General features: G+C 45.7%; 1 protein-coding gene across 1 annotated transcript in view; it reads left to right on the top strand.

Annotated features, from left to right (window-relative positions):
* Nucleotides 1-13,172, top strand: part of Casq2 (calsequestrin 2) — a 69,316-nt gene that overhangs the window by 16,870 nt on the left and 39,274 nt on the right. The window contains exons 2-3 of the mRNA XM_004667527.2: nt 7,169-7,253; nt 10,494-10,594. Coding sequence (XP_004667584.1) covers nt 7,169-7,253; nt 10,494-10,594 — 186 coding nt within the window. The remainder of the gene's footprint in view (nt 1-7,168; nt 7,254-10,493; nt 10,595-13,172) is intronic.

The raw sequence follows: 13,172 nt of genomic DNA on the forward strand, positions 1-13,172 counted from the left end.
TACAGGAAAGAGCTGCACAGCACAACATAGCATGGAGAAAAGATGTACAATAAGCACCTGCTTCTTTATCGCTGGATTATATCAGGTATGTGGGACATTCTCAGCAGCTCTTTTGCTCAGGAGAATGAACCACAGTCAAAGCACATCTTGGCATTTTTGTAAGAGGGAACAGGGAAGCGATGCCAAGGGAGCTACACATAACCAGGAGCCAATGCCAATCTTGGTCTGGGGTTGAGACCCACAAGACTCAGACACAACAGACCAGCCAAATGCAGACAGCAGGGATGACTGCAAGCTCGCAGGAGAAAATCGCAACCACCCACAAAGAGCCCCCGGGTTTCTGGGCACTTGGGAAACTATGAAGCCACCCCTCTCCTCTCACATATGGGGGGTTGTGGCATTGGGTGAAAATTCCTTCTTACCCTTTGGCTCACAAACTCAGTGAACCTGCGAAGTACGTGGGCCAATTCATTCATGTCCCACAAGTGCGCTGAGGTCTCCAAGACGCTGTACAAGATACAAAGAACAAAAAAGATACAAAGATACAAAAATCAACCCTTCTCCCCGGTGAGGAAAGTCACAACACAGGAGTGACTTACGCCCAAAGTCTGATCGCTATAGAGCCAGTGTCAGAGTGCTGACCCTGCAATGGGATACTGGCATACTAGAAATGAGAATGGGGTGAAAGATAAGCCTAAACTTCACGTGGTAGCCAATGTCAAAGATCGACATGTGAGCAAGACCAAGCCAGTGTGACGGAGTCCTGTCTTGGTCCTAAGAGACTGCAGTCACATTAGGGGTCAGCCCAGAGGTAGCTTTCACCACAGCTAACATTTTCATTCAGTCCCATGGCATTATTAGATGGCTGCCAGGCCTGGCCACTCTAGGGTTAAGTCTCTGCAGGTATCTTCTAGGATGATGGCAGAGATGATGAAACTCAGATGGACAGGCTTTGGGCCTAATGCAGGTTGGAGGGCTCTGGGGGCTGCTGGGATTATGTACCAAGGCAGAAGGTGAGGAGGGGGAGGAAAAGAAGGGCATGTCTCCGGTGGGGGCTTCCTCTTTGATCTGCCTGCTCTGTCTAACCATCCAGGGCACAGGCCACTCGGCAGTGCTTTGTTAGCCAGGGAATCAAGAACTGCCTCACCTGAGCGAGCTCTTCCCACTTGTCCATGTTCAAAGGTGCAGAAGCTGAGCTTCACAAGCCCAGGAAAGGCACCTGTTGTTGCTTGTCTCAAAACCAACAAAGCATGCTGGTGTGTGCTGAGAGAGGCCTGAATCAAACACTCTGATTCTCAAAAAGCTTTCTTTTTCTTTTGTGTTGCTCTTTCTGTGTTGCACATTATCACGACTGTGAACACACACCCAACCAGAAGCAACTCACTGAAGGAAAAGGGCTTAATTCAGCCTGTAGCTCCACCGTGTGGAGACCATCATGGCATGGCAGGCCTGAGCAGGCAGCCTGCATCACATCTTCACACCAATGAGGAGGAAGTAAAGCAAATGGCTGGGCTGTAACACTTGCCGGTCTTCCCTCAGTGACACGCTTCCTCTAGCAAGGCTCCACCTCCTGAAAGTTCCACAGCTTTCTCAAATAGTGCCATTTGCTGGACACCAAGTGTTCAAAAACATGAGCCTATGGGGACATTTCATTCACACCACCTTACAGGCATATATGTGGAGTGTGTGTGTACATGTGTGTCTGTGGGTTTGTGTGCACATGTGTATATGTGAGAGTGGAGGTCAGAGTTAAAATGTCAGAGGTCTACCTCAGTTATTCTCTCTTACTTTTTTTTTGATTGGTTTTATGAGGTAGGGTCTCTCTCTAGTCCAGGCTGACCTGGAACTCACTATGTAGTCTCAGGGTGGCCTCGAACTCACGGTGATCCTCCTACCTCCACCTCCTAAGTGCTGGGATTAAAGGTGTGCGCCACCACGCCTGGCTCTTCTCTTACTTTTTGAGACAGGGTTTCTTGCTGAACCTAGAGCTCACAAGGCGGTATATGCTAACTAGTGAGTGAACTCCAGAGATTCCCTGTCTCTGTCTCCCCAGTACTGGGGTTATAGGGCATGCCACCATGTCTGGCATTTTACATGGACGTAGGGATATGAGCTCAGATCTTGATGTTTGTGTGGCAAGCACTTTACCTGCTGAGCCATCTATCTGGCCCTCTTGTCAGAGTTACTACTGTTACTTCTCTTCTACACTAACAGGAAAGAGGCCAAAAGAGTCAGCACGGACTCAGGTAGAATCCTGTGCAATCGCAGTTGCACCAGAAAACCCTTCTGCTTTTAGATGAGCAGACAACCATTAATAGCCTTTTTTTCAGAGCAGGATCATGGGATGTGGTTTGTAAGAATGTGGATTCCTGGGCCCCACGCCAGCTCTACTATCTATCCTGTGCTGCGCAGGCCCAGGAAGCCCTGCGTTGACTCTTACCCCACCTGACAGGTTATGCTCTAGCACTGGGGACGTTTACTGTGCCACAAGCATTTAAGTGTCATGGCTCTTGACTTTGAATGATAGAAAGGGAACATTTAAGATTTTGATAGACATAGTGACTTCTAATGGAAACAAGAAAGTTCATTGAAACTTTGTATGAAAGACTGAATGCAATAATCTGAAGCCAGGTGACTTTGCAGAAGCCCCGCCTGTGTAGTCAAGGCAGGAGAGCACACAACGAGTCATGAGTAAACCCCGGCTCTGCCTTTCATTCTAAGTCTTCCAGGTTCCAGCAGGGATGGAAGAGAAAAGTGCCTTGGGGGACATGGGGGTCATTCGTTACCTGCCCCTCAGCCCTGCTGTCCACCCCACGCACAGGCGCTCCTCAGAGCAGCTCTCTGTTCTGTCTGGGAGGAAGGGGAATCATTTACAGCCACAGAAAAGAAAGAGAGTGGAAGGCAGATGGAAGGGACGCGTGACTGGGTAAAGAACGACCTTAAGCAGTTATTATCGGAGATTTGGGGAGACTAATACAAGACATGAAAATGAACTGAATGAAAGAAAGAGGCACAGAACAGAAAGTGTGAGTGTAGAGCTAAGTAGTCCTGGAGTTAATCCACCTCTGAGAAGACAAGAAATCTAAGAATATCTTAGACAAAATAATGTAATTGCAAAACATACAATAAAACTGAAAGGACAGAAAGGAAAATAGATAAATCCATAAGACTGAGAAACAAACAAACAAACATGGTAAAAAGGAGCAAGGCACCCTTATTCAAAGTAGTGCGTGATGTTGTCATCAATACAGTCAAGAAAACAAGGAAATTTACAAATTGGAAATGAATGAAATATTGGCAGATGATTGTCTACTTAGAAAATTCATGGAAGTTGTCAACTTGCTAAACTGGACATGATGGCATGTGCTTATAATCCCAGTACCTAGGAGAGGGAGGCAAAAGGACCAGGAGTTCAAGACCAAGCTGTGCTGCGTGAGAGCCTGTCTCAAACTAACAAAGACAAAACAAAGCAAGACATGCTGAGAACTAAGTGGTGTGGCTGAAAGAAACAACAGATGGAGAGATATACCATTTTCATGATATAACGATATCCATGTCCCCAAGGTGATACACAGAGTTAAGGCAATCCCTACCAAAATCCCAGCAAGACTACTTATAGATATAAGTAAGATTATCCTGAAGCCTTCATGGGAAAGCAGAAGTAGGACAGTTAAAGCAATTTACAAAGTAGGAAAAGGAAATCTACCTGTTTTTAAAATGTATCACAGAGGGAGAGACATGAGGAACAGTGAAATGGGACAGAGAAATAGGCCTACACACGTGGCAGCTGAGCTTTGATAAAGGTGCGAAGGCAAGTCATTGGACAAAGGGTCGTCAACAAATGATGTTGGAGCAGTAAGACATCTACTACATACAAAAGAAAATAGAACCTCAATCTCACATCTTGCACAAAATTGAATCCAACTAGGCCAAGGTCTCTAAGATAAGAATGTAAAACTACAGCCCTTTTAGAGAAAGGAGGAAATTTCAGAATTCAGGGCTAAGTAACTTTTACTTAAACGTAACATCAAAAGTCTAATCTACTTTTGGAGAGAGGTTCAGTGGCTAAGTGTGCTTCCTGCTGATGGATGAGGGCCTGAGGGGGCCCGAAGCAGCCCGAGTTCAAATCTCCATAGATTTAACAGCTGAGTGTGGCCACAAGAGCCTGTCACCCCAGACCAGCAAAGAGGAGCAGAGAGCAGGGAATCACCTGAGCTTCCAGAAAGCAGTGTGTTCCACTGTCAGAACCGGACTCAGGCTCACTTAAGAATGGGCAGATGAAAGCGCCACATGTTCTCCCTCATATGGGGATCCTAGCTACAGATGACTGGGCTTCTGTGTGAGAATGAAAATACTTAGTAGCAGGGCCAGTAAGTTGAAAAGGAGACATAAAGGGTGGAGAAAGGAAGGGAGGAGGATACTTAATAGGTTGATATTGTATATATGTAATTACAATGATTGTAATGGGGAGGTAATATGATTGAGAATGGAATTTCAAACGGGAAAGTGTGGGGGTGGGGAGGGAGGGAATTACCATGGGATATATTTTATAATCATGGAAAATGTTAATAAAAATTAAAAAAAAAAAAAAAGAATGGGCAGATGAGCCGTGGTGTGGGACAGCCGACTTAAGGCTTTGGCCACCACAGGCGAGCACTCACAGCTGGGAGCACATAGGACTCCTCAAGGGTACATACACATGCATATGACACCCCTCCACACCACATTTCAAATATACATACACACAACCCCCCCAAAAAAGAAATCCATACTATAAGTGGAAAGAATGGTAAATTGGACTTCATTGACATTAAATGTTCTGTGAAAGACTTTGGTTAAGAAGATGGAAAAGGGATGGGGAGATGGCTTAGCAGTTAAGGCACTTGACTAAAAAGCCCAGGGACCCAGGTTCAACTCCCCAGAACTCACATAAGCCAGATGCACATGGTGGTGCATGTGTCGAGAGTTCACTTGCAGTGGCTAGAGGCTCTAGAGCACCCATCCTCTCCCTCCCCTGGTCTGTCTCTCTCATAAATAAATACAAGTTGAGATTTTTTAAAATAAAGATGAAAAAATAAGGTACAGAATGGAAGAAAATGTTTGCCAATTACATAAACCAACAAACAAAAGTAACTCTAGGGGTTGGGGATTTAGCTCAGTGGATGAGTGCTTGCCTAGCAAGCGCAAGGCCCTGGGTTCGGTCCTCAGCACCGAAAAAAAAGACAAAAGTAACTCTAAAAGTAAGCTAACCTCATGAGTGGGCATCTCATGGACAAGAACATGTATAAGGCAAATAAGTACCTGGAAAAATGGTCGAAATCACATCACCACATCAGTGTAAATTAAATCCACAAGGAGAAAGTAGTACATCTAGATCAGAATGACTAAAATAAGTAGCGACATCAAGTGCTGTCATGAATGTGGAGGCGCTGGACCGCTCACACTGTCCATGAGTATAAATGGCACTGCCATTCCGGGAAGCAGCTTGGGGGCTTCAGTAAAAACTTAGTATAAGGGCTGGGGGGATGGCTTAGTAATTAAGGTGCTTGCTTGCAAAGCCAAGGGACCCAGGTTCGGTTTTCCATGACCCATATAAGCTATATGCACAAAGATGTGCATGCATTTGGAATTCATTGGCAGTGGCTGGATACCCTGGCATGCCACTCTCTCTCTCTCTTTCTGTCTCAAATAAATAAATAAAAATATTAGAAAATAAAAATGCAATATTTTTTAAAAAAAACTTAGCATGAGACTACCATGCAGGTCAGCATTTATTCCAGAGAAATTAAGATCAATCTTAAACTGAAAAATTGAAATGCAGACATTTCTAGCAGTTCATTCATAATAGCCAATAACTGGAAACCAGTCCGATGTCCTGTGATGGGTGAATAATTAAACCAATGCACATCACTACTGTGGGGGAGCCACTCCTGCTGTTCAAAATAAAAAGAGCAAACTTGTTGACGCATGCAACAGCCTTAATGAATCTCTGGATTATGATGCCAAGTAAAAAGTCAATCTCACAAGACATAGCATTCTTACATTGGAAAGATTATACAGATAGAGAGCTGGTGAATTATTGGCTCCCAGGGCCTAGTGTGGCAATGGGGCTGGGTGCAGTGGGTATGACTTCAAAGGACCACAGCACTTGTGGGCGGGACATGTTCTGTATCTTAACTACTTTGCTGCTACTGTCCAGTTGTGATTTATGATACAAGGCCTCGTTGCTGGGGAAAACTGGGTAACATTTACAAGGAAACTCCCTTTCTTATAATTACATTATATCAATGATTTTTTTAAATTAACTTTAGAAATAGTATTAGGATTTGGGGTGTAACTCAGTGGTAGAGAACATTTACCCAGCATTCATGAGACTGTGGGTTCAACCCCCAGACCACACCTACACATCCACAAGAGCTATTTAATGATCTGTCTGGTAATTTCTTCACATGATTTCAAGTCCCTTTTCAGTGAGATGGCAAGAATTGGAGCTCAGGCATCTGATAGTGTCCTTACTTGCTTCTGTCTGTTTCAGGAAGCTTAGCACACGCCAGTCTTACGCATAGTGTCATCTTGTATGCCAGTGTTGACCCGAGTACTTTGAGCCATCTGTCCATCCAGGACACTGCTGCATCTTCCTCACCTTTGGGCCCCATGTACCCCACCTTCAAACACTCCTTGCTGCTCTCCACTGGCTGCAGGAAACCTCCAGAGGCTGACAGGCATCAGTACTTCCCCGGGGGCTGGGTGCTTGGTCCGTGGGTGTGGAACAGACTCCGTCACTGAAGGTGTTTTCCTCCCCAGCTTCATTCCGTAGCTGCAGAAGGGCTCAGGGCTCCATGACGGTATCCGCGGTGTTTCCCGTGCTTCTGTCCGGATCCTCCTCTCTTCCAGTGCCAGAGACACCTGCCCAAAGGCGCAAACGTGCATGCAGCAGTGGCCATCATCTTCCAGACCTTTCCTCAGCCTGCTCCTCAGGTCCCTGTCCTTGGCTTCTTGCTTTTCCCAAAGGGACTGTGTGACAGAGCTCCTTGACTGCTGCTTCAGTTGGTCACACGTCAGGGAGAATGGAGGATAGCACTCCTGACATCAGAACTGAATATGAACCTGTGTCTTGTGCCGTCTTTCTTCCCTTAGCCCATTTTTTTTCTCCTGTTTGTCCCTTCAGCTTGTGGCCCAGGTCCTGGAACATAAAAACATAGGCTTTGTGATGGTGGATGCCAAGAAAGAAGCCAAGCTTGCCAAGAAACTGGGTAAGTGTGACATCTGAGACATATTAGGAAGAAACAAATGTGTCCTGTTGAAAACACGGAGCACCGTTGCATTTACCCTGCCCAGAGACTGCATTATAGTAAAATAAATAAAAAATGATCCTACATACCTAGCCTTGGGTTGGGGAACAGCTTATAAAAGTAAATCTAAGTTGGACACAAGTCATTGAACTTTGCATCGGCACCATGAGGAGGGTCTCTTCCTATAGACATCAACGTCAGGCACCAGAGCCTTTGCTCCTAGCTCATTCGGGGGCCGGCAGGCCAGCTTCGCCGTCTCGTCAGCCTCTTTGGGAGTGCTACAGCAGCAGCCAACACAAGGTGACATTAATGTTAGAGACCCCAAAGTCCCAGGAGTTCCCGCAGTTAAGACTAAACCCCAGCTGGCTATCATCGCTTGGATGATGAGGAGGATTTAGAGAAGGTGGAGAAAGTGATGTGGCACAGTAATCACTTGTGTCAATATGTCTCGCTCTCAGTGGCCTTTAAGATTCTTACCCATAATCCCAAGGGGAAAGGACACAGGACAACTTTGGTTTCCAAACACCCACGCACATACTGCCCATTTGGCTTTCCGCATGACCAGTAGAGAATGGCTATTAAAAATAGTAGGAGGTTTGAAAACAGGACCTTTGAAGAAAGGCTAATTGGATGTGAAGTAGTAAGAATGAAAGGGGAAAAAAAGTTTAGTGGTGGTGCAATAAACACCTTCTGGTTTGTGAAAGCTCATTATCCTAGTAAACTACAAGCCACTCTGTCCTATTCTACTTTTCAGAAGACTAGCCACTTTAAAAATAAGATGTAAATTATAGAAGACTAAAAGTTACTCACAGGAAGAATTCATGTCCAAAAAATGATGGCTTATTAAGAATGTTTGGGGAGCCGGGCGTGGTGGCGCACGCCTTTAATCCCAGCACTCAGGAGGCAGAGGTAGGAGGATTGCCATGAGTTCAAGGCCACCCTGAGATGACAGAGTTAATTCCAGGTCAGCCTGGACTAGAGTGAGACCCTACCTCGAAAAACCAAAAAAAAAAAAAAAAAAAAAAAAGAATGTTTGGGGTATCTCTTTCCTGGACACACATTAAAATGTATTTTTCCTCCCTGAGCATGGGTGCAAAATACATGAAACTCTCCCTGGAGTCCAACACAAAGTAATGAGTTCTGCCTCTTTCCTAGCAGCTCATTGATGCCTCGTCTCCTCCAGCTTTCCCCCCAAGCACATTGTTTTCATGAGTGAGTGGTATTTGGAGAGAATTTTCAGACAATTTAGGGGAAAAAATGCTCGAGCTGAGCTCTAGCAATCTACAAATTTAGGCAGAACAAGCTGAGCAAGAATTCACAAGAACAGACATGCCACGGGCATGATGTGTAAACAAACTTCACACTGGCCTTGGAGGCCTGGAGGCTGCTCCCATCCGGCTGCTTGGTCGTTGGGGGAGCAGGGCACAGGATGCAGTTGTCTGTGAACCTGCTCTTTCCCCCCATCCCCTCCGGCTGGCTTTCTTGTGGCCTCTAGTGGGTTGAGTTTGAATCAGTGCAGGAGTCTCTGAGGTGTTTCAGTCACAAAACCCAACAGTCGGACACCAGCTGTTGCTCTTTAGGGACCTTTTTTGTTTTGTTTTGTTTTGTTTTGAGGTAGGGTCTCACTCTAGCCCAGGATGACCTGGAATTCCCTCTGTATTCTCAAGGTGGCCTTGAACTCACAGCAATTCTCCTACCTTTGCCTCCCATGTGCTGGGCTTAAAGGCGTGCGCCACCACACCAGGCTCTTACGGCACTGAGAGCAGATGTCACTGGTGTCAAGATCACCTGGCCTGTTGCTGTTTTTGAAGTGCTCACCGTGCTTCTGGAGGGCCAGGGTCTCCTTGGATGTGCTGGGGTTGGGGGCAGCTCCTGGAAGTTCTGTGTGAGATTCATTTGGATAAAGCAATTCCTAGCTACTAGAAATATGAAAATAATTAAGTTGAAGAATTAAGGCTGCCATCGGGTTGGGATTAATGTCAGCTTGGCTGGTTAACAATCTTGGGAGAGGGGTACAGCTTTCCAGCAAGCATGTTTGAGCACACAGCATCCCCTGGAGGTGCTGGAGGGGTCAAGGGAGAAGACCTGAGCCTGCCCTGGCCGCCCCGCCAGTGACCTGTGGAAAGAAGAGGCGTGCTCCTCAGATGGAATGGAAAGAAATACAATTCATTTTGTCCACACATATTTAAGATGTGCAAATCAATGTATCCTGACTCTATGCAAGACACAGGAGTGCCAGGAGAACCATAACCCTGCCATCAGAGAACGTCCTGTTGGAGTGAGCATCTCCCTCGGCAACAGATGCTGAGGGAGGTCAATAAAGGCAGAAGGGCCAGGAATTTGCAGTGACCTTCCTAGGAAACAAGGGACTCTAAGCTGGGACCTGAAGGAGCTAGTGAGTGGGGAGGGAGAAGAGGTCCCTCCAGCTGTGAAAACAGGAGCAACATCAGCACAGACGAGTGCTGTGGCTCTTCCTCCACATACCTTTCACATCAGTGTGCAAACCAGACACAGCGAGCCTGAGCCGAGGGACTCCCATGGGAGCAGGGGCAGCTGGCCAAGGGCGAGTGCAGAGAATAGGGAGGCACCGAGGGACTGAAATGCCAAGCTAAGGAGTCAGGTGGGCAGTGGGTATTCAAATTTGTTTTTGGATTTCTTTGAGACAGGGTCTCACTCTGATCCAGGCTGATGTAGAACTCAGTCTTTAGCTCAGGATGGCCTGGAACTCATGGTGATCCTGCTGCCTCGGCTTCTTGAGTTCTGGGATTAAGGGCATGTGCCATGACACCATCTTAAAATTTTTTTTTTGATAAGAAGAATGATGTGGGTTCATCACTATTTTGGGGAAACTAAAGCAGTTAGAAGCTCTCTCACCTCTTATCCCTGCCACAAGGCCTTTCTACTTAGCCCATGTGGCATCAAGCCCACAGTTCTCCTGCCTAGCCTCCCAAGCACCGGGGCTGCTGGGGTTACAAGCAGACACTCACTGTACCCAGCTAGGTTTTAATCTACATGGAGTTGTTCTGGGCTATTTCACATTGCATGCCCACACTGAGAACCACACAGAAGCACTGTTTTGAAGGAACTGTCCTTGGGTTAATACCAGTTCCGCTGATTCCCAAGAGCACTTGGGACCAATGTGAGAGGGCTCCTTCTGCATCAGAAATGACCTTGGCCTTCACCCCTCTTTGTTTCTCCCAGGTTTTGATGAGGAAGGAAGCCTGTATGTTCTAAAAGGTGACCGCACAGTTGAGTTTGATGGCGAATTTGCAGCTGATGTCTTGGTGGAGTTTCTCTTGGATGTAAGCACTGAGGCACAATGGCGTTGCATGGGGCTGGCTGTGCTCAGACACGTGGTAAAGTAAAACCCTGGTACCAGAGCTTAGAAGCTGGGGTGGTCCAAGAGGGTGCTCTGCCTTCACAAGAACCTACATAACACTGGTATCTACTTTTACTGGGAAGCAGGTGCTGACATCATCCCAAACACTACTTGTAAGTGACCCGAGGGTCACAGATATCATAGTGACATACTTATTCTCTTGCCAGTTATACACTTATCTTCACTAAAATTTCCCTGACATTTCCATAGATGTGCTGAGAAAAAGCTGAGGATGAAGGACATAGACATATAACCAGTCACCTGAGGAGAGAAGAGGTGATGAGCTGTCCTGCTTACCCTGAGCTACCCTTTAAGCTGCACAAAGGAGAGGCACCCCTCAACATCACACTTTTAGTCATGGGAAACATGCCCTGGGACCCACATGTTTCAACAAACAGGAGACACTTTGCTATGAAGATATTGTATCCATACAGAAGCTTACGTTTCACGCAGCTGTGGGACTTACATTCTGCACAGATAAAGAACCTAGTGTTGCCAGCCAGGGTGGCAGCCGCCCGAAATCCCAGCACTTGGGAGGCAGAGGCAGGAGGAAGGGGAGTTAGTGGTTAGCCTGTGTCATATAGAGATACTCCCAAAGAAACAGAACAAACAAAAACAATTATAAAAAGAGCATATTTTTATCCATCTATACTGGTCATCTTTTATCAGCTGACACCCAGTGGTCTATTGCTTTCTCTCTAAAGCTTTAAAGACCACAGAGAAAATCAGAAGGAGGCAACTCTTCTCTCTTTCTCTCTCTCTCTCTCTCTTTCTCTCATAATCTCTGCTTGACTGTCTCATTGGCCCACACCTTCAAGTCCTAAACACACAGGTGAGAGAAGCAACAACAAAACTATGAGCCAGCATGGCCCTGCCCCAGCTTCATCAGCTAGGGTAGAGGTTCTAGAAGCAAGCCTCCGACTGTTTCAAACAGTGAAGTCTGTGACTGACCCCTGCCAGTAGCAAAGCAGAGTCAGGACAGAGTTTAGACTTGGTTGACTTAGGCCTTTATCTCTGTAAGCCACAGCTAACTCTCTTTCAGCATGTGGCCTTTGTCCTCAAGGTGACCACTCAGGTTCATCATAAGATGGCCAGAAACCACTGGTACATCATATTTCCTTATTCACATCGAACGAGAGGAAAATATCTGACTCCCATTGCTTCCTGAAGAGTAAAGAACTTTCCCACAGCCCTCAGCCACTAGGCTGTCACTGAGCCAGAGCTGGGCCCCTTGCCCATTCCTGAATCAAGAAATGGCAAGTGATATTGTGGAATTAACCCAAGTCAGTTGGTGAATAAATAAAGCAAATTTATAAATAAACAATAAAACATTGTTGACATTAAAGAAAAAGGTTTTATCATCTGGGACAATGTGGATGGACTTGGAGAACATTATTCTCAGTGTAGTGAGTCAGGCCCAGAAAGACAATTCTTGCATGCTGTGTTAGTCATTTTTTTCATCACTGTGACAAAGTGTCTAAGAGAAACAATTTAAAAGAAGGATGGATTTATTTTGGCTCATGGTTTTAGAGGTTTCAGCCCAAAGTCTCATGGTTCTGTTGCTGAAAACAAGAGAGTTACTATGGTGGCTAGTGTATATGGTAGAGACTGCTCGCCTCCTGGTGGCCAAGAAGCAGAGACAGAAAGAGGAAGGACTGAGAACCTATCTCTACTGACCTACTTTCTCTAATCAGGCTTCACCTCCTAATTCATCACTTCCCTCCGGCAGTCAAATAAAAACCTATCCATGGATCAATCCACTGATGAAGCCAGAGCCTTCATGATCCAGTCACTTCTCAGTGGTTGGGTTCACTAACTATGAGCCAAGCCTGTGGCACATGAACCTATTGGTAATACTTCATGTCCAAACATAGCACATATTTTTTATGTATATATCAAACTTAAAATGGTTGAACTAACAAAAATAGCAGAGTACAGTGGTGGTTACCAGAACCTGTGGCGGACGTGGGGAGATGGTGATCAAAGAGGCAGAGCCTTAGTCACACAGAGGAAAGACAGAATGCATCTGCTTTTCTTTGATAATACACAATAAATAATGTACATTTTAAAACTGCTCATAAAGTAAATTTCAGATCACAAAAACAACAAATATTTGAGGTAATGGATATGTCACTTAGCTTGTCTTAATAATTTCATAAATTATTTATTATTCATAACATTTTATGTCCTAAAGACTTGGGTTCAAGTCCCCAGTACCCATGTGAAGGCAGATGCACAAGGTGGCGCATGCATCTGGAGTTTGTTTGCAGTGGCTAGAGGCCCAGGCATGCCCATTCTCTACTCTCTCTCTCTGTCCTCTCTCTCTCTCTTCTTGCAAATAAATAAGTAAAATATGTTTCAAAACTAGCAAGAAGAATAGAATTACTCCCCAGGCTAATCTTCTTACTCCTTGAGTTGAGACCAATGCCTGGAAAAATATGGCCACGGTGTTGACTGGGACAGGGTGGGATGGGTTTTTGAAACCTCACCCATTGTCCACT

The sequence above is a fragment of the Jaculus jaculus genome, chromosome 19 (genome assembly GCF_020740685.1).
Source record: "Jaculus jaculus isolate mJacJac1 chromosome 19, mJacJac1.mat.Y.cur, whole genome shotgun sequence".
Classification (NCBI taxonomy): domain Eukaryota; kingdom Metazoa; phylum Chordata; class Mammalia; order Rodentia; family Dipodidae; genus Jaculus; species Jaculus jaculus.